The 22708-nt window shown below is 40.9% G+C and overlaps 1 protein-coding gene and 1 long non-coding RNA gene across 9 annotated transcripts in view; both read right to left on the minus strand.

The window, feature by feature from the left end:
* LOC111231356 overlaps positions 1-10789 on the minus strand; it is a 40348-nt gene extending 29559 nt beyond the window's left edge. Inside the window, exon 1 of the long non-coding RNA XR_002665496.1 lies at positions 10467-10789. This is a non-coding gene — a long non-coding RNA (uncharacterized LOC111231356). The remainder of the gene's footprint in view (positions 1-10466) is intronic.
* A 9865-nt stretch (positions 10790-20654) lies between these two features.
* mef2c (myocyte enhancer factor 2C) overlaps positions 20655-22708 on the minus strand; it is a 61315-nt gene continuing 59261 nt past the window's right edge. For all 8 annotated transcript variants that reach the window (XM_022751598.1, XM_022751588.1, XM_022751571.1 and 5 more), the window contains 3 exons: positions 22438-22567; positions 21884-22019; positions 20655-21575 (listed from right to left, as the gene is read on the minus strand). In XM_022751598.1, the coding sequence (XP_022607319.1) occupies positions 21227-21575; positions 21884-22019; positions 22438-22567 (615 nt within the window). In that variant the 3' untranslated portion in view covers positions 20655-21226. The remainder of the gene's footprint in view (positions 21576-21883; positions 22020-22437; positions 22568-22708) is intronic.

Raw genomic sequence — 22708 nt, forward strand, 5'->3', positions numbered from 1 at the left:
AAACTGAATTATGCTGATAGTATTAGGAGTTTCCTAATGGAAAATTGAGAGTCAATACAGTGAGAGACAATTCAGCATTATAATTTAGTAGCAAGTACCTTGATATTGACAGATTGTGGATGTACAGTGTATATATGTATATAGAAAATATAACATCCACACCACCTAAATGTAGAGTATAGCATATAAAACGCTAGTGCCACAATGTTTGTAATTAATAGGGAATGAATAATGCAGTGACACGAAATATATTATTTACATCCTTTCATCTTCGAGGAAGATTCAAAGCATATTTCAGATGCAATTATACTAATTTATTTATAGTGCATAGTATTTGCATAATCAAAAGCCAGCGAAGCACAGATATCCTCGAAGCCAGGCTGACAGCCAGCTTTAGACCTGTAGTACAAAAATAGCATTTATGTACACAGCCTTATTGTGCACTGCTGCTGCCACAGTATTGATCCCTAACCATGAAAGTATATTGTATTGGCTATTAGCATTATTATCACTGGCAATTTAGGTACAAAGTGTACAATAAGGCATTTGTATCACATTCTACCTAAAGTCCTAGAACTTTTGCAGGTAGATTTTGTATCTGAATTAAAACAATATATGTTGACTGCTGTTGAATCATCAAATGGCAATTTCTATTTGTCAAAATCTTAAATTTTGGGGGATTACAAACATCATTATAAACTCACACAGAATTGCATTAAACATTTTGATTCAACAAATTATCATAACAATAAAAATAATCTCTGTTCACTTAAAAAAAAACGCTGAGACAAGACAGCCACTAATGTTTACAGATTATTATGAATATATATATTTCAAATAATAAAATAACCAATTATTCCTCTCAAATCCAAATAGTTAGAGAACTCTAGGACAGTTTGACATATCTCACAATCTCCTTTTCTGATTTTTGTTTTTCTTGCCTCTAGATTGAGCCTTTTTTTCCAAACAGTGATCAGTTTCTGTGGTTAATGCTAAAATATTAGAGAAATGTGGGGGGTTACTGTGGCAGACTAGCAAGCATTCTTATGAAGCTATTATATTAATAAGGCAGGTTTGGGCAAAACATGGACTGCAGTGTTAGCAGCATCAATTTTGGGAAAAAACACATTTTCGCCCGACTTCAGTTTTACATGTTGCAACTGTCAGTTTGATGGGAAATTAAGGGAGTAACAACAAGCTCACCATTTTAAATAGGCTAACTATATTTACAGAGACTCATAAAATTAGTCTTGGAGCATCTGTGTCATGAAAGTAATGTTTCAAATACAAATGATCATTTTCTACTTGGTGGTCACAAGTTTCACTTTGTGGTAAAACTGTGATTTTGTATGAGTTGGTATGATTGTGTGACAGAGATGATTTGAATACCACAAGAGCTGAATGATCTCATCATGCCAGATAACAACTAACCTACACCATACAGACAACACAACTCTACTACTTTCAAACACAATCGCATCACGCTTACATATGGAATAGATCTTTGACAAGAGGTAACAGGGCAAGGTTCCTGTCCAACATGTCGGCCATGCATATCCATGCAGTAGCTGAAGGGGAGGGCCATACAGCGTGGCAGAGCACAGCATGCCCGCTGCTCCCCACAAGACGCTCAAGTGGCCATGCATGATGTCATTAAAAAGGGCCCAACCATGACATTCCTCAGTGGATTATTGGCAAGTTATGGCCGGCTGGTCTGTTATGGTGTGAGATCGATCAGATCCCGGTTAATTGGCAATGACACCATTAATGAAGCCAGTGACACCTTTTTTTTTTAGTTTTTGTGTGTCAGTGTGTGTGTATGTGTGTGTGTGTGTGTAGAAGACCAATGTACAATCTCAGAATTTGTGTTGCCTTATATATAAACCACAGCCTCAGTGTCTCACAGTTCATTAAACAGGTATATTAACGCTATTTATAGAGCAAACTAGAGCAACTTAAACTAAGTCAATTAACCAATGCAGGTAAGGTTACCTGACAGGAAACACATTTTAACACTATAATATATGTCTACATTGACAGAGAGTAGGTTGCGTTATAGCTTCTTGCACAGAGCACATGCACAGTCACACAAACACACACACATCCACACGCTCACAGAAACCAGGAACCTGTCCTGCACTGGCAGGGGCTGATGCTGCCATGCGCACGGTGATCTCACCTACCGTTGCCGTGGCGACACCAACCAGAGGGAAAAGCCTTGCTGTGTGTGCGCATGCGTGTGTGTCTGTGTGTGTGTGTGTGTGTGTGTGTGTGTGTGTGTGTGTGTGTGTGTGTGTGACTGTGAGCCTGTGATTGTGACAGAAGCTAGAGCTGGAGGAAGAGAAGGAGGAGGAGAAGGAGGGCCTGCAGGAATTCACATTGTGCCTGGCTTGTTTAAGGTTTATGCCTCATTCACTTACCACCTTTTACCAGGGGAAATACTGAACTGGCCCTTTCAATTATCAAGGCAATAAATTCAGCATGGCTGTGTCTTTAAAATAGCAGGCCAGTGGTTTAATAGGGAAAGGGACAGCATATGGGAAGGAAAAGGGTGTATGTCAATTAATTTGCGCAAGCTATATCGTGAGACGGGAGATAAACGGGAGGGGAAACATGCAGGGCTTCATGCATACATTGCTCAAACAGAAGCATAAGCACACAGACGCATGCAAGCACATACACAGCACGTACTCATGCGAGCTCCAAGACAACTGGCACACCACTACTCTTATTTCCCTTTAGACAAACAGCCAAACTAAACTGCCCTACTACCAGCTGGTATTGTTGAATTCTATTAGTGATGAAGAGCTAACTCAGACTATAGGGGTCATCTGCTCATCAATGGGTGGCGGTGGCCTAGGCTTGCTCCACAGCCATGAATGCACTGAATTCATTACTCCTGGTGCACAGATGGTGTCTGGCTGCCTGTCTCAAGTTCAAGTTCATGTCCAGGAGACACACACACACACACACACACACACACACACGAAAGGAGGCAGATATGGCCCAAGCCAGACAGACAGACGTTGTTGACTGAGACACAGCTATTGTTCCCTTTCATTAACATGATGTAGTAGCCTCTCCAGCTCTCCAAGACGCCTAGGTCAGTTAATTGCTGAGACAAACGCACAGGGAAAACATACACACATGCAAACACAGACATACATACGTAGATGCACATGGAGCCTTTACCCAAGCCTCAGCAGCATGAAAACAGCCTTTCTTATCTGCTCAGTGAACCTGGATAAAATAGTTTTGACTGCAGCTGGCTAATTCTGTAGATGATGTTTCATGATAGCTCAGAATACGACAGCATTTCCCACCGACAAAAAAAAAAAGCCATATATCTCAACACTTTGTTATTGCAAAAAACAATCTGGGAGTAGGCCGCAATAAGCAATGAAAAAATACAGCCATGCAACACGCATATTAACAAATGGCACCTGTATGACGACTATATTCACAGCCTTCACCTGGGCCGACGCATATTATAAACCTGCTACCGCACCTGCCATACACAGCACAGAGGCACAGAGGAAGCACATGAAAACCCCGGGCACGCTCACATAAAATATGCTGATTGCCCGTCCAATGAATATGAAAACACCTTCCATGGTCGCCATGGTTTTGTTACTCAACAAATCACGTGACGACAATGGCTGTGGCGCACTGTATGTGTGAGCGCAGAAGGAGGGCACAGACAAGCGCATAGTCCCCATTTACTGAGGAGAAGGGAAAAGGGTCTGTCACCACCCATTTCTACGTGCATAGTCAAATCACACGGCTATATTTTTATATATATATGGAAATGGGGCCGTGCGAAATGAATGGCAGGTTCCTTTCTTTTTCCAGCAATGTGCTTATATGGCAGGAACACTTCTATAAATAATATAAAAGCATACTTTTGGCCACCTCACACACTAGAAAACACTACTCATCCTCATTTATAGAGACGCAGTGTTTTACGCGTTGTAAATGTACCTTTACACTATCAGGTAAGTGTGAAATTTAGATACGGAGGCCATATCATCATCATCATCATCATCATCACAGATGGAGAATACAGTTCATTATTTTAAGGACTCATGACAGCAGTGGTTGTCAGTGGTCATAAAAAGCACTAATGTGAACCAAATTGGTGAGATTTACTCAGTCTCTAGAGACAGGCAGGCAGTAAAGGCTGTGCAAACCGCTGCCAACCCACACTGCATCTCTCCTCCATGCAGCCCAGGAAAACTGAAAGTGGCTGGACAACGGAGATGCATGCAAGTGTGTTTTGCAGCTGTTTGAGACATGTGATACTGCTCTCTCCTGGTAACACCAGATCTCAACATTGTATTGTATACCCTATTGACTGAGTGGACCTTTTTTTTTATTTGATGCATTCAAGGATGGATCTAGAGGTTAGAGGTGAGGAATTAATAAAACCAGTAGATAGTTTATCTTGTGCATACTACCATGAGCCTCCTAGCCTGTTTAACATGTACTGAATTTGATAAAGGCTTAAATATTAATAGACAAAGGCACATTTTGTCTCAATTCCCTCTCTACAGGAAGAACTCTGATGAACTCTGAAGAACTAAAATGAGCCACTAGTCTAAGAAAAGCTCAAGTTGAAAAAAACATAAAGAAGAAGCAGAGTGGATGTGTGGACATTTGGTGACTGATATGAGCTAGTGGCTTAGTTACAGACCCTAAGTTTTTTTCCTACTCTGAATTGACATTTAATGTGGCCCCCAGACTTGAAAACAGTGTTCCCTTTCATAAAGCTAGACGACGATTTCAATCGACTTAACTGAGGACAATAAGACTTGTTTTATTCGCCACTGCTCGGCCCAAATTGTGTTCTCAAATTTTCTTTCGGGCAAACGACCTGGTATTGTATGCCGCCTTTGACAGGGGCCAGGAACAAGAGACACTAGTTTTGTCTGACGGTGTGAGAAAGTCAGCAAGAGACCTTTTCACCAAAGGCAGTGTTGAATTCAGCCACTGTGGCTCTGTTTAACACTGCACTTGAATAATCCTCTTGCAAAATAGCAGATTTTTGAACATGTGCTGAAGTTGAACTAGTTTATAACTTGAACATATATTTTGAAACCTAAAAAAAAAACACATACACACTTTCAACCAGGATACAATGAAGATGAAATTAATTCTATGTCATTTAAATGATAATCCCTCCTTTAAACACGTGGTCTACACGGAAACGGCCTACCATCTGACAGATCCAGCAGTCAGTCATCGAGTGGACAACATTCACCTCAAGCTGTGTGTGTGCGTCAAAACTGTGCAACTCAGCTATTAGTGCAAAACTTCTTATTACAGTATTATTTTCTGGTAGCCAAGGAATACATCCGTTGTAAATATACAGGCTATATGTGTGTGTGTGTGTGTTTGTGTGTGTGTATATATACATATATATATACACATTTATATATATATATATATATATATATATGTATATATATGTGTGTGTGTCTGTGTGTCTGTATAAATATGAGGGAAAGGCCTCCTATCCATGTAATTATATGCAGGGCTTCATGCATACATATAATTATAATTGACCCTTGGATTTTTAAGTAGCCTACCCTCTATAGTTATTACAATATTTCATGTTTCATCCCACACTTTCATATTGCCTATAGCCCACTGATGATATACAGTGCTCTATACAACATTAATCTCAAAACGTTCTTCCTTCATTGTCAAGTTCAAATACAAACAATGCACCATGATGCCACCTATTCAAATGGCCCAGACTTCTCCATGCAACATTATCTGCGCTATTACTAATTCTCAGGAGAAGTACAACGCCTGGATCCGCGCGCTCAAGTGGGGCCATGCAGGATTACAGAGTTGCAGCACATCCCTTTCAAATTCATAAACCCGCATAGTTTTAAGATAATGACCCAAAGTCCTCATTATCAGTACAATTGGCGAGACATTACGCATTCAAGACCGTTACTACTCCAAGTTTAGGAGCGCCGCGTCGGCTGGGGCTGGGAAACGTCGCCTCTTTCTTTGGGGATGCAGATGAGTCTGGTGCACTTGACGTCTTTTCATGACCCCTGTCGGCCCCCATCCCCCCCTCCCCTCCCAGCCCCTCTAGGCCCTCACGGCGCTGTCTGTCATATTGGGCCTGGGCATGGCATTGCCACTTGCCCCACCGAGCGTGGGAATGGGATCGTCCAGTCGTTCACATCTCCTGCACTGCGGTTAACGGAATCAATTAAGCAGGCCCGACCCCCCCACCCCCCAACATCTCCCCAATCCCCTCACTCACTCACTCCCTCCCTCCTCTCCTCCTTCTTCTGCCACCTCCCTCCCTCTCCTAACCCCGTTCCCCACCTCTCTCTCTCTCCCTCTCTCTCTCTCCATTTTTGTCAGTTCAGTATACGTCCTAATTATTACTGTTTGGGATGCCAGCGCCGTTTCCTGGCCGGACTCGATCATGCTGAAATAAGAAGCATGGAGGCGCACACGTGGGTTTCTAAATGTCACTCTTTCATTCCCGTGAAAAGCTCAAGATGAGCCCATGATGAAATTTCATTCAGATTAAATAAGATTTAAAACCATAGCTCATGTTACAGGATCAAATAGGCAATAAATATTAACATGCAATATGTGGCCTGGAGAGAAGTTCAGTGTGTGTGTGGGAGAGAGAGAGAGACAGAGAGAGAGAGCGAGATTGAGTGTGTGTGTGTGTGTGTGTGTGTGTGTGTACATGTTAAAATGTGGATGACTGAGCGCGCGCACCTGTGTACAACAATAATGTACATTATGCTCCCTGAAAAGGTTATTAATTAAATTAAGGAGAGCACAAACAAAGCTATGCCTTCCTGGTGAAAATATGTACACTGTGGGTGAAAAAATGACAACATAAATCAGAATAAAATCAAAATAAAGCCAGTCAGCTGAATAACATCTACAATCTCAGGTCCACGATGGGAAAATTGAGTTACATGTCATGAGTCCTCCACAAGTCCTCGACGAGTCTGGAAGTAGTTTTTACTTTCGGTTATCTAGCTTTATGACGAGCAGAACACTCATACAGCTAGATAACCAAAGATAACAACCCACTTCCCAATCTTCAGCAATAATCCACATGTACAGTTCCTCTTCTGGTCTCCAACTTTCCATCTCTCAGAACTCAGATATATTCAGCAAAAGTCATCAGTCCTTTTTTCAAGTCACATTGTGCTTTATATTCCTTATATTCCCTTTTTGCCATTGAGGGCCACTATTGCACAGCCTGAGCTGTTATACACCCGGTGTAAAAAGGCGGCAATTCTTCGAAAAAATGATATATAATCCCAGTGTTAATGTCATATTCACTTGACATTAACCAATATTACTGAGTTGAAGGAGGCCTTGAAAATCGCGGGTAAGGTGCAGTCATCCTTGCACAGGGGCCCTAATTTGCAATGCAAATGGATTCAATCCCACAAAAGGCTCTTTCGCCTCTATTAAGTCGTTGTGGCAGTAGCAATAGATATCCTGTGAGGCCGGCGGAGAAGAAACACGGTAAAGAAGGGGGGAAATCCGGTTTCCTGTGGAAAGTGCAATAACAGCACAGGGAATTACGACGCAAATGTTTCGGATTATGAAGACAGGAGCTTGTTTTTTTCTGGCCAAAGAGTGTCAAGTTGTCCGTTCACATCCAGAATGTACTTAAGGAAAGATAAAGCCGATGACTCTGAGCCAAAGGGTCCGTTCTGCAGGCTGCATGGTCGGTCGGTCTGAAAAGAGTGGGGGGAATAAGGGCCATCCCCAAAGGATAGGGGGGCTGGGGGTGGCCAAAATATGGACCAACCCCGGTGAGGTCAAAGGCCTCGGACCACGACAATGTAACTGCGGTGATGTCATGAAAAAAAAATCGCAAATGCACCCTCCTATCCATGCTCAAGCTCCATCCATTACACAGCGCGCGTTGGAATAAGTCCGCCTTGCAACGACTAGTCTGCACGCCTTCTCTCACACAGGGATGAAAATGGATGGCAGGGAAACCATATGTTTGTTTTTTTTTCTTTTTTTTTTTCTTTTACACAGACTGAGAGCGATTCAACTGCTTTTAATGCAAGATGCGATCAGAAATAGCAGCTATTAAACAATAAAAATGCAGCAACTGAATGAGGGGAGCATCCTGGAGCTGCCTGAGCGCCAGCGTCTTCTGTCTATCCACCGTAGGCTACATTTCCTATTCGCAATAACACGCTGCTCGCTTGCCCATTGCTCTCCTTCCTATATGAAGCACCACTGTAGGTGTTAAATTGCTCTCACGTAGTCGGTTTTGCGTCGAAATCCTGACTGGCATCGCGCGCTCCTCTCTCTCTCTCTCTCTCTCTCTCTCTGTGTGTGTGTGTGTGTGTGTTTTTTTGGGTTTTTTTTTGTCATCGTCGCATCCGAAGCGTAGACTACAATGGTATTCAGGTAGGCTGGCGATGTCGCCTAACGCGAAATATAAAGCCCATGCAAGCTGCTGCACCGTGTTGGCTTCGTGTCTCAACCCCGCTCACTTTTTCCACAGAAACGTAAGTAGTTATGCGACAGCTCAGCACAAATGGGTCAATATATAGAAGATCTTTGTAACTGAGTCAACAATAACAGGCAGTGTAACATGTGATGGATCATGCGCAGGAGCATACAACTGCAGGTTAACCGAGTCAGTTTTGTGGTACGTTTGTGCACAACTTTAATTCTGCTCCGACCATAAAACACTCCCCCATTGAGGAGGAAAAAAAGTTAGCCTCTGACAGTGATTGACTTAATTCATTCGTGTCTACATGTGAGCAGAGCTTGTGTGTGTGTGTGTGTGTGTGCTGTGTGTGTGCGGTGGGGGTGTGGGGTGGGGTGTGGTGGTGGGGGGGGTGTGCCTGAGTGTACGACAGGAAAAGTGAACTATCTCAGGTGGTGACATATAAGACCGTCTTATTTATCAATGGCATCGTCAGCTTTTTTTTTTTTTTTTCAGGTGTCCCATTCACTTCCTAGAGTTTTAAATCTGGCTCTCAAGTTTACTCTTCCTTCGTCGGTGGGAGGGGCAAAGCAGAGGTGTTTTAATGAGCAAATGTGAGTCACAAGGCCTGTGCATTTCAATAAGGGATTACTATAAACATCAGTTCTTTTCTCCCCCTTAAACGCTCACAGTCGCAGCTATTGCATTCTAACACATTCCCCTCCGCAAAACATGACACAAGCTAGCTGCCTGGATTTTGTCCAAATGTGACTTGTAGGCCGACCCATGGGAAATGCTCAGAATTCAGCAATTTGCGCACGCCTATCTTTACTTCTTGTAATGCATCGCCAAATATTCACACATCCACAAACATCCTGATTCACACCCCCCCCCCCTTCCCTGATGTGGATCAGATGAATGGTAAACTATAAGGCCAGCTTGATATCGTTAAGATCAACATTATAAAGCACACTTCATTAGGAGGCTTCAGAATAGGCCTCCCACACAGAGGCCATGCTTTAATTACATCACACCATTTTTTTTAAACTTACAACCTGCTGATCCTCTTGAAAATATAATAAGCTGCGTTTCCGTGAAGGTTAATGATACAGTGCTGAGAAGCCAAAACATATCAGAAGGGCACAATTCCCTTCGCATTTATTGGAACACCGCACTCCGTGCGTAATAACGCATAAATAAACACCAGAATGAACGCTTTGTTTTCAAGACATCGTGTGACGATTTTGGTGACGTTATTCATTCGATGTAAAAGTTCACTTTTTAGTCATGTTGCAGCACAGCAGTTAAACCCATTTACTGTAGGAAAATCAACACAAAATATCCTTTTTGTGTGATTTGCAGTCCTTTTTTTTTTTTTTTTTTTTTAATTTCTCTGAAATTACCCCCCAACACCTCGCTCCCGAAAACACACTTCTCACACTGCACCTAGTTAACACAAACTCATTCAGACAGTGTCTTCGCTGGTATTGAAATGTGCCTCAAATAGGCCTAATAATAATAATAATAATAGCTAATAATAATTTCAGTCAACGCCTGTTTTAACAAGATGCTCGTTGATGCTGACGAATAAACTATTAAGTGGAGCTAATTGCAGAAGGCAGAATATTTAGTGAAACCGGCTATAAAGTGTAAAAAATTCAAGTGTCCTTTATTAAAATATATCACCAGGACTTATGCGAAATTTCAATGAAGTTACCGGCCAGTTGTAAAAGGTGCCAAAAGGGTCTAATCATTGCGCCCTGATTCCAAAGTGTGTGAAGAAACATTCACGCTCAAAAACTTCACATTTCCTTCTATATACGTGTTATCTCTCCACGAACCATCAGTCCACACCAGCTTTTAACAAAACAACACGCATATGCTACCATCCATTTGTTATCGATATCTCCACATTTAACTCTTAAGCACAGGGAGATCTTTACGCACGCCGATTGCCTCAATACGCAGCCCATTAAAGCAGGCACACACACATAAAAAAAGTTGCACTTACTTCCTAAAGGTGAGTCAAACCACTGCAATCGATCAGAAAGCGTCCCAGGCAGGAGAAGAACAAGCGGCGGTCACTCAGGTCCGTGTGCACCGTGACATGGTATATGTTCCCCCTCAAATATCCCAGCCGTATTATTTGGTGGGGGGGCCATCACTTTAAAACTGCCGCTAACACTCAGTAGCCTGCATAAGGCGTGCTACAGCTGCTCTGTGCAAAGCATGAGCATATCCCAGGCACATGATAGACGAAGAGAAGGAGAAGGAGGGAGGGGACGGGGAGAGGGAGAGAGATGCAGGGAGAGAGACAACTTTCCCATAACGTCTAAGCACCAAATAGAAAAGTGCATGCACAGGTTGAGCTCTCAGTGTGCAAGTTTTCTTACCACCCCCTTCGTTTGGTGGTTGGGGTGGATGAGGAGGGAGGGGGTGAATGATGATGGATTGATGTTGAGGGAGGAGGTAGGAGGCGGGAGGGGTGCATGGGTGGGAGCGGGGTAGGAGGGGATGTAAAGTCCATCCTTCTGTGTGAGGAGAGGACGTGCTCTGAAATTCAAACAAGTTCCCTCGGTTCTTTTGTTGCACGCACGAACTGAAGCAGCATTGTTCGCGGTTTGGCTTGGACCTCTGCCTCCTTTTTTTTTTTTTTCCCCCCCTGACCAGGTTACGAAGTGAGCCTCGCAGTTGGGTGGTAATGAATTTGCTGCAGGCGCTTCGCTAACACGTTTTGACAAACGGAACGCATTTACCGGTTTCCAGACAGAGGGGGAAATGATTTGCTACATGCAATTCCCAAACTAAGTCCAGAATGAGGTCAATGATAAAAAAAAATCAAGAAAAGAAAACACATACACACACACACACACACACACACACACACACACACACACACACACACAGCACGTTAAACTTCACTCAAAATGTTTTGGATTGGATCTGTGTGTACAGTATAGGCCTATAGATTTATGAATTCACCTTGCTCCCAGTATAGCCTAATAAGAGGTAATCTTATAAGACTCGTGCCCCCTCCCAAACTGGACGCGCGCGCGCGCGCGCACACACACACACACACACACACACACACACACACACACACAACAGCCTATGAGAGAGAGAAGGAGAGAGAAGGGAAAAGAAAGATGAGAGGAAATTTTCACACAAAAAAAGTTGAGGTGACCTACTTGTCAGTAGCCTAAAAGTAGCCTGTGTCTTAAGCTAATTCTGTTGGTGATGACATACTTTTTTTTTCGTGAATATGTTACGCTGCTCGACTTTTCTTCTGCTAAAACGAGATGGAGCGCTTTACTCAGCAAGAACAACCACTTTCTCTCTGTCTTTGGCGCAGAAGCGTCAGTCTACCTGCTCTGCTGTTTCCACCGGTCACAATTTTCAGAGATTTTCTTTTTCCTCCCAATGAGTGATTTTTTCTCTCAAAAAAAAAAAAAAGACAAGAAAAGAAAAGAAAAGACAAATGTCACAAAATCACCACGTGACTTCAAAGACAGCAAACGCAACCTCTCTCACATTACCACCACCCCTCCACCACCCCTCCACCCCCTCTTGCCTAATTGCAGGCGTATCCATTACATTCAACCGGATTCACGTTTTAGTTTAACAGCGAGGGCACGTTCAATGACGTAGACAAGCATATCAGCTACGTGCAGCCATATTTAAATACATCAAGGCAATTAGCGCATCAAAATATGCAAATCCCGCTTACTACATAGTCCTCCCGGCCGCAGTCGGAGTAATTTTCCCCCCAGCCAGTTCTTGGGTGTTTGATTGCCGTTTTGAACGCCGACATAGCCTTTGTTTGTTTGTTTGTTGTTGTTTTTTTCCTCCTCCAAGAGGCTTCGTTAACGTGAACGGGACAGAAGGGGAGACATGAAGAGATGGGGAACCGTGGCTCCTGCGTGGAAAACCGCCCATGCGTAATGAGACGACCCGCTCCGCCATTCTCAATTCTCCGACGCCGTTGGCTCTGGTGTGCGTATTATTTTTAATATTGATGCATATTCAGTGGACAGATTTGCATTACACACTTCTCGCTTATAGTGTTTATTTCGACGTTATGTTTTGCATGACTTTGCGTCTAGATAGACGCGAAGCCCTTGTTCAGTCTGTTGTAGCGATGACATTTATTACCTAAAATTTCACCCTCCATATTCAAATCGTAGTCTAATATGATACTGACTACAGTATCGGCATAATCATTAGGATTTCCTTCAATCTGAATGATGTCAATCGTCGATAGCCTTTGAATACTCATATACAGCATGCATGAACAAAGAGCTCTGTGGTTGGGCAAACAATAGAGGAGATTCAGAGGTAACACTGAGGAGGTGACACTTTGAGATCGAGGCGTATGGTTCATAACAACACAATGACACGGTCTGTGCGAAAACTAATAACCAAAAAAAAAAAGAAAAAAAAAAAAAGAAAGAAAAGTCTCCTGCCCAGTTTGTAAGAAATCCAGTGACGCAGCGCTGACATTTAGGCAACAATTGCTCCGGCTGTCTCTTCGATGTCCGTGCACGCGCGCAGTGGTGCCAGGGACGAGCGCGCGCCTGCAAGTACAGTGCGCCTATAGAGAAATATCTATCTCTGATATTGCATGATATAAAATGGAAGACAGGCATTTCCATTTGAGCATCTCTACTACATTTTATCTCCTTTTTTTTGTACAAGACTGCACTTGCCGCATCTTTGTGATATCGTCTGTCCTAAATCAAGCCTTTCAACTTACCTCCAATAAACACAATCCAAATCATGCTGCTGCTCTTACTCGGCTGGTTTGGTTAAGTGCGACCACTCCATGAAGTTGGTGGGACGTTTTTTTTTTTCCAGGAGGGGCAAACTTTCTGCCAGCAGCCAAAGCAGTTGCAGTCCCCACAGGCTACTCCCTTCGTCATTGAACCTTGCTCTTAAACTGCTCGTGGCTCAACACCAGTGGTCAGGCTGGCTCACGTAAAGATATTCAAAGCCACAGGAGTCCGTTACCCCACCTACAGTATGCTGGGCTCCCCAAGCTAAAAAAAAAAGAAAGTCATATTTACTTATTGCTTGCTGTAAAATATTAGGATATTACCTCACATAATGTTATATCTTGCTCCCTATAGGCGCTTTAATACTCCACTGACCATCCTCATGTTGTACTGGCCACTTTTTTTCTTCCCATCTCCTAAAATATTAAGGACCCTACTGTACATATCTTCAAAAATAAAGACAGCACATCTTCTAGCGTCAGGGGTGTTTAGTGTTTCACATTTTTGCCATAGACAAAATCAAACAATCATTCTCCCAATAAGATCTATAGTTTTTTTGGTTTTGTTTTAAATGACTGATGATGCGAGATGAGTTTAGAAAGGGAAATATTGCGTGTTTGTTTGTTTTTTTAAGGGTGTTTTTAGATGATTAACAGAAACCAGTGTAACCTATTATTCTTTCGACTGGTGGGTGTAATCTTAACTCTAAAAAAAAAAGAAGAAAGAATCAAGATTGAGCAATTCGTTAACAACACCTCTCTCTTGGAACGGTGGACCGTCAGGCTTAGCAGGGTAAATCACAATGTCTTTACTCGCCTTTTATTTATTTATTTAAAATCTCTGCATACATAAACTGTACAGGTCCAGAAGGGACAGCAGTCCGCTGCTGAGTGATCCTCATTTGAATCAAGTATAGGAGAGAAACCTTCATGGACAGCGGATTACCCTCTGTTCCTGTAGATACAATAACTTCAATTTGAATTTAATATAATGGGGTTTTGTGAATATACAGCGTCAGGCCGCGTGTTCCAGCAGAGGAAAAACAACAGTTTTACAGATTACGAAAAAAAAAAAAAAGATGAGATGGTGAGGCTGAAAACAGGAACAAACCAAATAAAACACTTTTTAATTGGGCCTTTATTGAAATTTTGAAGACATGATGTGATTTAATGAAATTATTTTACAACGAGGCGAGCAAAAATAAGTATAGGCCCTAATTCTCTTTTCAGAAGCACCGGTGAGCCAAATAATCATATATTAGAACATGTATTGTTCCAGTTTTAATCCATGCAGCAGCCGATGATGCAGCTTGTAATAGGAACAGACGAGTCTTGACTGACACTGGTATTTTGAAACTGGTGTAATGAAACAAAGAACCAGCCAAGCTAGTTTTCAGTTGCATACCTTCACTTATAAAGAGGTGCGAGATGCCTCCTGCACTGTGCACGAATGAAACATTTTCTCCCTTTCAGTTTACATGACAAAAAACAATACTGTAAGAATCCACAATAGCTATGTGTGGTATTATTATTATTATTATGATATTATTGATGTGATGTATGATATCTATGTTTTTTGACTTTCATACTTCTACTATAGTAATAATTTTAAAACGGACTCTTGAATGTTTAGATTTAAAGATGATCGTAACCTGCTTATTGCGCCTGTGGGTTCTGGATGTTTATCTTGCACTTACCCACACCTTAGAAAAAAAAAATGTTGGTGAGACACTTGGAGGAGCACATGGGCTTATTTAGGTTCTGGTCGAGCTACACGAATAGCTTTGGACACAGAGGATGAGGATGAGAATGATGAAGGTTATGGGAGAGTATCGACTAGACGACTAAATGGTGACATCTAGTGGTGATTTTGGAGAAGGTGGATGATTGGGGGGGGGGGCAGCCTCCACAATCAGTGAAGTTCATGTATACACCTCCTCGCCCCCATCGCCTCATCCAAACTTCAGCCATCCAGACTCAAATGTTTTAAAATGATAGGCACATGCGCCATTTTGAAATACAGTTAGGATAAGCAAAACTTCAATTCCCACGGGATGTTTCACTTGACTTGACGTCTACAGATGCTACAAATGTAAAAATTCAACTGGATTGGAAGCTAGACATATTAACGAAAGGCTACTCCCGTTAACGCTTATGTTTCTGAAGTGGCTTTTTATCTACTTATTTTTTGATTTACTATTAGTACATTTAAATGTGCTGTTTTGATTTTTTTATTCGAGACATTACTGTGCTTGTTCTTTCATATATAGCCTACTCACATATTTTTGACTTTACTCTTTTTTTTATTGGTCTCCTATCTTTATCTTTTTTAACAAGAGATGGATCCGATTTAAGCAACCTGTCTGCCAGTTCAATCGGTGACGTGTTTTGCGTCAGTCTGACCTTTTGAGAAACTGAGAACTGTTGCCACAATAGATTATTTCTGACTGATAATAAATGACATTGTGTCTACGGTGACTTTATGGGCTTGCTTCACCGCAGGCTACTGGAATTAACCCTTCAAATTCACAAAAAAAGGTTTCAGGCTTAATGTAATGAAGCAATAGAGAAACTTCATGGAGTGCGGCCTAATTAAAACCTGCGAAGAAGACATTTTAGAGGAATTCAAATATAACTCCCTGCAGGAATGGGATCCAGATAAAAAATACTACAACCGAAAACTCGCTGTTCACAGATTCTGTCTGACTTTTGCAGAAATCCTTGCCAATAAAAGACACATTTACAGTAATGTTATAATAAAATAGACTGCAATAAAATGCTCGATTGGAGTCTGTTGTAATTTAAGGCTCATAGTGTGAATTAGGATTTCGTTGTCTTTGTGGACGCAGTTTAAAATGATACAGGTGTGTTTTTTTTCTTTTGTAGTTACATTAGTTGTGAGATCAAATAAAACACTGTTTAAAATGTGTAACTTTATAACACAAATTTATGACATTTATTGAGTTTTTTTGTCTTATTTCTGTTTTTTAACTTTTTACAAAATAAAAACACGACTCCAACCTATAAAACTATAGCCCATATATTTATATATATTTTAGATAGAAAATCTCAAATATAAATCACAATTTAATAGTCTAAAATTAAATAGAAATGTGCTTCATCTTAGACCTACATTTACAGCAGCCTGCTGTGTTGCACTTTTTTTTTTTTATCATGATGAAATTAAAGAAGACATATGGCTGCCTGAGTTTCTACATGTGTTGCGAAACTGAAACGATGAAACACTTGAACGTGTCTTCACTTCAAGCTCGGTTTGTTTTCTCCAGAGTAAAGGTCCAACAGGAGAAAGCTTTGACTTGAAAAGCACCTTTCAGTGACACATCAACCTGATATTTCAAAATTGCAAAACTCTAACGAAAAAAAAGAAAACATCTCTTAAAAATCATAGATAATAGCCTATATAAACAGATAAGTTGCGTTAGGAACCGTGGGGAAACGAAAAAGGGCTCGGATCGAATTTCAATTATTTATATATTTATTTAATCGGACTATTTTTAGTTGTTTTAGTTTTTATCTTTATCCACAAAGCTACTCAGTCAAATGAAACGCCTGATGATATTTAGGTAAATAAAATGCCATGTAGGCCAGTAGGTATGTAGGAAGGACAGGAGAAACAAAGGCCTACATCAGAACCTCAGCTGGGGGTGTGTCTAATTTTTATAATCAGTGTTTGCTTGTTGGCGACGTATTGGGACCACACCGTCATCCCGCAATAAATGTGTAACTTCTGCTACTGATCATTGTATTTTCCAGAAGCCAGACATTCGTCATCCACTGCCACTGTAATTTAATCCACAGTTGTTGTAGTTATAACAAAGCTGTGGTCCAGTTTCTTTGCGCCAGACATTCCCACGACTGTTACAAGGAAACCAGAAAAACAGGAACGAAAATGACGGATTTTAGTGAATGAACTCTTCCTTTGTTCCTGTCTTTCTTTCTCTTCTTTTTCTTTTATTAAAGAAAGAATGGCACAGTCCTGGAGTAGGCCCATAGATCATTTGTGTGCGTGGGTGCGTGCGTGCGTGCGTGTGTGTGTGCTGGGAGTATAGTTCACATCTCTCTGATTTGTTGGAGCGGATCAATGTGTTTTGATTTTTTTTTTTCTTTTTTTTTGTGAACACGTTTTTCACTTTGACTTGAAGATCCATGTTCACTATCTGTACCATAATGTATCACAGAGAAAGATGATGCCACTGTAATTTTAAGTGAGATAAACCTTGGCTTTAAATGTCAAATAAATGCCTTTTGCATGAATATTTATGTTAAAATGTCAGATTTGTTTTAATGTAAAATGGAAAGAAGCAAATGAGAAAATGATTGTCATTATTTTAATGTCATGCAATTTATATTGTGTTGAAGTGAAGCTGCTATTGCACCATGACTTCCACTCATGATTTCATGTTTATATGTCTTCTTCTTCTTCTTTTTTTTTGAGTCTGCACAGTATGAACGTAACCACTGTGTTTAGTGGGATGCATGCAGAAACAAGTCAAACACAATGAAATCACACCAAGTCACATCAGGATAACTAAGAAAGCCAGTAACTTTACTGAAATCTCTGCAAAATACAAATAGCCTTTCCCTCCAGCAGAGGAGACTTTTATTTCATCCCCATACGTTTTCACTACATACAGCTGAATCAAGTCCCTTGAATTACAGAGATGTGGATTTAATTTAATACCATCTTAGTCTTAAGTGGCGACAAAGGCCAGCTTATGCCGCTGAAAGCCGCTCTTGTGTTCCAGAAAACATTAGTTCCAAACCTCCCCCATTTTCAGGTTTATACAAGCTACATTGAAACTACAGACTGACTTTTTAAGCATTTTAACATATTACTCTTTTTTTAGAAAAAAAAAAATCCTTTTCAGCTTTTGAATACAACTTAAATAAACCACAAACACGGTGGAGCAACAAAGAATCCCATGTGAATATTGGGACCTTCAGCAACGGTATGTTACTACACATGGCTGTACAGTTGTATGGTCTCCCCTTTGCACTGCAAGTGACTTATCAAAACATGAGCTGAGGTACTGCTTGGGTCAATTTTTGAGGTACCAACATTTAAGTCTGTTATAATAATGACAAAGTACAACTGATCAACAGATGATGAATGGCTTCCAATTTTAACAAACACAAAAAGAAAAGAAAAGAAAAAATATATAAAGACAGCTTTCTTCATGTCTTTGGTTAGAATTATTGTGAAAACTACAGCACTCTAATTAACCATAAGGACATGTTGGCATTTTTTCAATCCATGAGCAACTAGCAGTGATAATAAGTGTGTAATGTGCTTTGATCAAGTGGGCAACACACATGCTGTTCACATGATCAGCCCTGAACGATTCTGTTGATCTTAAGTCAATTTTAGCGTAAAAACTTTTCAATGCAATGCACAGGGAGACAAGTGAGCAACAAAACAGGTAAATCACTGGGTTTGGTATATTGACAGTGCAGCTCCATAACTAAAGCTACATTTGACTGAAATTGAAATGTGAAACCAATTGTACATTTCAGCAAATTCTTTTATTGTGTTGTTTCAATGCTTGCAAAAACCATAAATGAATGTGAAAATAAAAGTTGAGTTTACAACACAGAAATGCCACTGGCTTTGGTTTCTCCACACTTATGCTGCCTGAAACATCATGTATATTTTTTTTTCTCAACCTTTTTGTATTGAATTTAAAAAAAAAGAAAAAAAAAGAGAAGAACACCGTTATAGAGGCTCTGCCCCTGATTGACTACACAGACTGTATACAGTAACAACAAAGTGAACCTGCATGAAATATGCACATAGAAATATCATAACACTTAAGTGACAGCAGATACGGGAGTGGGAGGCAGAGAGATATGTGGCTAGTTTCATTGTTTAAAAAAGAGAAAATCAAAACAGCTATTTATCTAAAATAAACAATTGTGCTTCTCCCATATACCAGCATGATCAATTTGTCCTTGTGTGTCTGACGCTGAACTGTCAGTGACATGTGGTAAATGATGTGGAACCCTGTTTTGAAGAGTGGAACATGAGGAGTCACAGGACGACACAGGATCGAATTAGGTTCGGAAATGATTAGAGATAATTAATCACAATGCACTTGCAAAATTATATTTCATTACATAAATATGATTCAAAAGAAAGTTCAACATCCTGAACACAAGCTATGATTGCAGTGAAGATTTGAGTCGGAACAGAAAATCGATAATGTCCAAAACAGGTTTTATGAGAGGAACTACATTAAATTAGATAATTAAGGTTAGAATGAAATATCTGATGCATAAAAATGCATCTAGACATGGACTGAGGGTCGGTCATATCTCCTCATCAGTGTGACAATCATGTACATCATGTGTCAGCGTTTATTTCTGTCATCCCCGGTTCCAGTCTTGTGACATTTTCCACTAACAGGTTGTTTTTCAGCATTCAGGCCTGTCCTTTCCTCCATCACACAAACCCTGGCAATGCTTTCCAGCTGGTTTTTAAGGTTTGACTAAATACACCCCTGAACAGCACCGTTCAGGGCTCAAAAGAAACAAACCAGACAATATGTGCAACTGCACATAGAAACTCCACTAAGAAACCAACAAAAATCATTATTATATATATTTATATATTAGAAAGCTATACACAAGCATGTTAATTTCACAGATTTTTTTTTAAAAGATTCTTAATATTACCATTATTATATATAATTAGAAATACACGTTTAAAAACAAACCTCTACAAAGATAAAACAGTTCAGCAAAGCATTGGATCTCAGTCTCAGTTTTTCATGGCTTAGGGCCTCGAAGCCCTGTCATTTCCCCTCTGGGTGAACTATCCATCTCTTATTAGCAAAGCTATCAAAAAACACATTCTGGCTTATAGAAACTACAAAAAGCCACAAAAATGCTTTGCATTGTATTCCTTTCATATGAAAATATAAGCAAGTGTATCGTACAATTGTTTTTTATTTTTCCTTTTTTTGTTTATTAATACTGAATAGTTAATACTAGATCCAGAGTTTTTGTCGATTACACTAATGTAGCTCTCAGATCAAAGGGTGGTCCTCGCTCGGCTCCGTTGTTTAAGGGGAGCGCTAAAATCATCAAAGGTTCCACACGTCTAGCATCAGATTTGCCTGTTTACCTGTACAATCCTTCAAATGTTGCATAATAGCTTTTTCTTTAGTGAGTAAATAAATCTTGTAATGTCTGGCAACTTTTGACCCCTGCCCTTCCCCCCTTGACCCTCTATTTACATAAATACGTTGAACCTGCAACATGACATCATCTAATGTTAACACACATTTTTGCAAGGGAGAACTGCAGAGAAGGTATATAGCAATGAAACTGACACTGTACACATGTATTGTTTGTCCAACTCAAGTGCTAAGGTGTTTTCCACTGGACACACTCACGCTCATGTTAATGTTTTTTTTTTTTTTTTCTGTCTTTTTTTGTCTCTAGTCACTGATATATCGCTGAGGCAAATTGTAAGTACGTTTTATGAAACAGAGTACCTGACTATTTTTTTTGTTTATTTGTTGATATGCATATATGTACACATACACACACGTGTAAAGATATATGCATACGTGATTCTTTTTATCCACACACAATACAATTTATGCATAGTTCCCCAACAAAAATACCCCCTGATCCCATCCCAATCAACACCCACCCTCCCAAAACCCCATTATAACACCCCACTGGTTTATATAATGTCAATATGTATAGCACGCACACACTCAGCAAAAAGAAAAAAGAAAATAAAAAAAAGGAAAAGAAATTACAAACAGATTTTTGAAAAGGGTTGTCCCTTTTTCTTTCCTTCAGCGTTAAAGAGATAAAAGGAGAGAGGCCATGGGGTTGGGTGGTGAGTGACTCGTGATATCGAGTGAGAGGAGGAAGAGGAGGGAGCTGATTTGGGGGGCATCGTAACGCTGCGTTGTCGGGGGGGGCTCAGGGCAACTCGGGGCACCGCGGGGGAGAGGACAGAGCTATCATGTCGCCCATCCTTCTGACAGGCGCACCCGTTTGATGGAGGGGCTCTCGCGATCATCCAGGGCGGGCCGGGCCAGTCCCAGAGGTGAGTGGAACTCATTCCTGTGCTCATCACGGTCGCTGCCCTCATGGGAGCTGCTACAGCTGCTCAGGCTGTCAACAGGGGAGCGTCCCGAGTCCTGGCGGGACGAGGGGTTCTGGGGAGGTGGTACCCCACCACCGTAGCCCCCCGGTGTGCTGCTGGTGCGATCTCTAGGAGGAGAAACAGGTTCGGACTTGATGTGCAGGCTTTGAGCAGAGGGCAGGGAGAGATTTGAACCCTGACATAAGTGAGAGCTAGAGCAATTTCTGTAGGAAGGAAAGGAAACGCAAGGGGTTACAGAGTTACAGAGCAAGAAACAAAGTGATTTTAAAGTCAGTCTGTCACACGCAAACATGACATGCATGCAAGCACGCATACACACACACTCGTACTCATGAAAACAGGGAGGTGTCATATTTCTGCTGGACCTTGCAAGTGAAGGTTGAAAACGGTGGAGGACTCTTAGATCTCTAAGTGTGGTGTCTCAAAAAAATAACCTCTAGTGATAATTCATGTGCTACATCATGCTTTTCACAACAGCACAACAACCTCAGATTAAGTTCAGCGCACTCACCCTAGCTGGCCGAGGGCTGAATGCTGCATGTTCTGAAGGTGTTGCTGTTGCCACCCACTCATTGAGCTGAGGTGAAGGGAGCTGCCACTGTTGAAGCCGGACAGGGAGGACAGATCTGCACTGTTCAGGGAATACTCTGTGTGCAAACACGCAGGAAAAGGAAGAGGAGGAAGTATATTATAGGGTTGTTCAAGTAAGTTCAAAGTGAAGTTGCAAAGAGAACGCATCTCTGATGAATCCTGCTTCTGTGTCCATGGATGTGACAATAGCACCCTCTGCTGTTAGACTGGTGTATAACACTTAAAATTGGGGAGGAAGTTTCAAAAGCATCACATATAATTGAAATGATTAAAATGATCATTTTTACTGATGGACAACATCAAAAACAAAACTTGAGCTGTCAGGGTTTATGGGCATTGTACAGGTATTGTGTGACCGAAAATATTTTACATTATCACAAATATATACAAGGTAATAACAAAGATTGGTCCTGTGTTAATGGAAAAATTTGAATTTAATATATAAAGAGCACAAAGTACATAGACTGTACATACCGGTACCATAAGAAGCAGAGATGGCAGATGGGTAACCACCCATGCCTTGTCCTGGTAGAGTGGGAGTTGCTACTGATACCACTGGGGTGGCCAATGACTGAGCAGACTGAGAGTTGTTTATTCTCTGGTTCTGTGACAGAGGAAAGAAAGACAGAGAGAAAAAGAGAGATGGCAGAGGCCTGAGAACATGATATCAACCCCCAGACAAAACAAACAAAAAACTGCAATAAACCAAGAAAGTTTTTTTTTTTTTTTTTTGTGATTTTCTTTC

This window comes from Seriola dumerili, unplaced genomic scaffold, assembly GCF_002260705.1.
Source record: "Seriola dumerili isolate Sdu_G_001 unplaced genomic scaffold, Sdu_1.0 BDQW01000017.1, whole genome shotgun sequence".
Taxonomy (NCBI): Eukaryota; Metazoa; Chordata; class Actinopteri; order Carangiformes; family Carangidae; genus Seriola; species Seriola dumerili.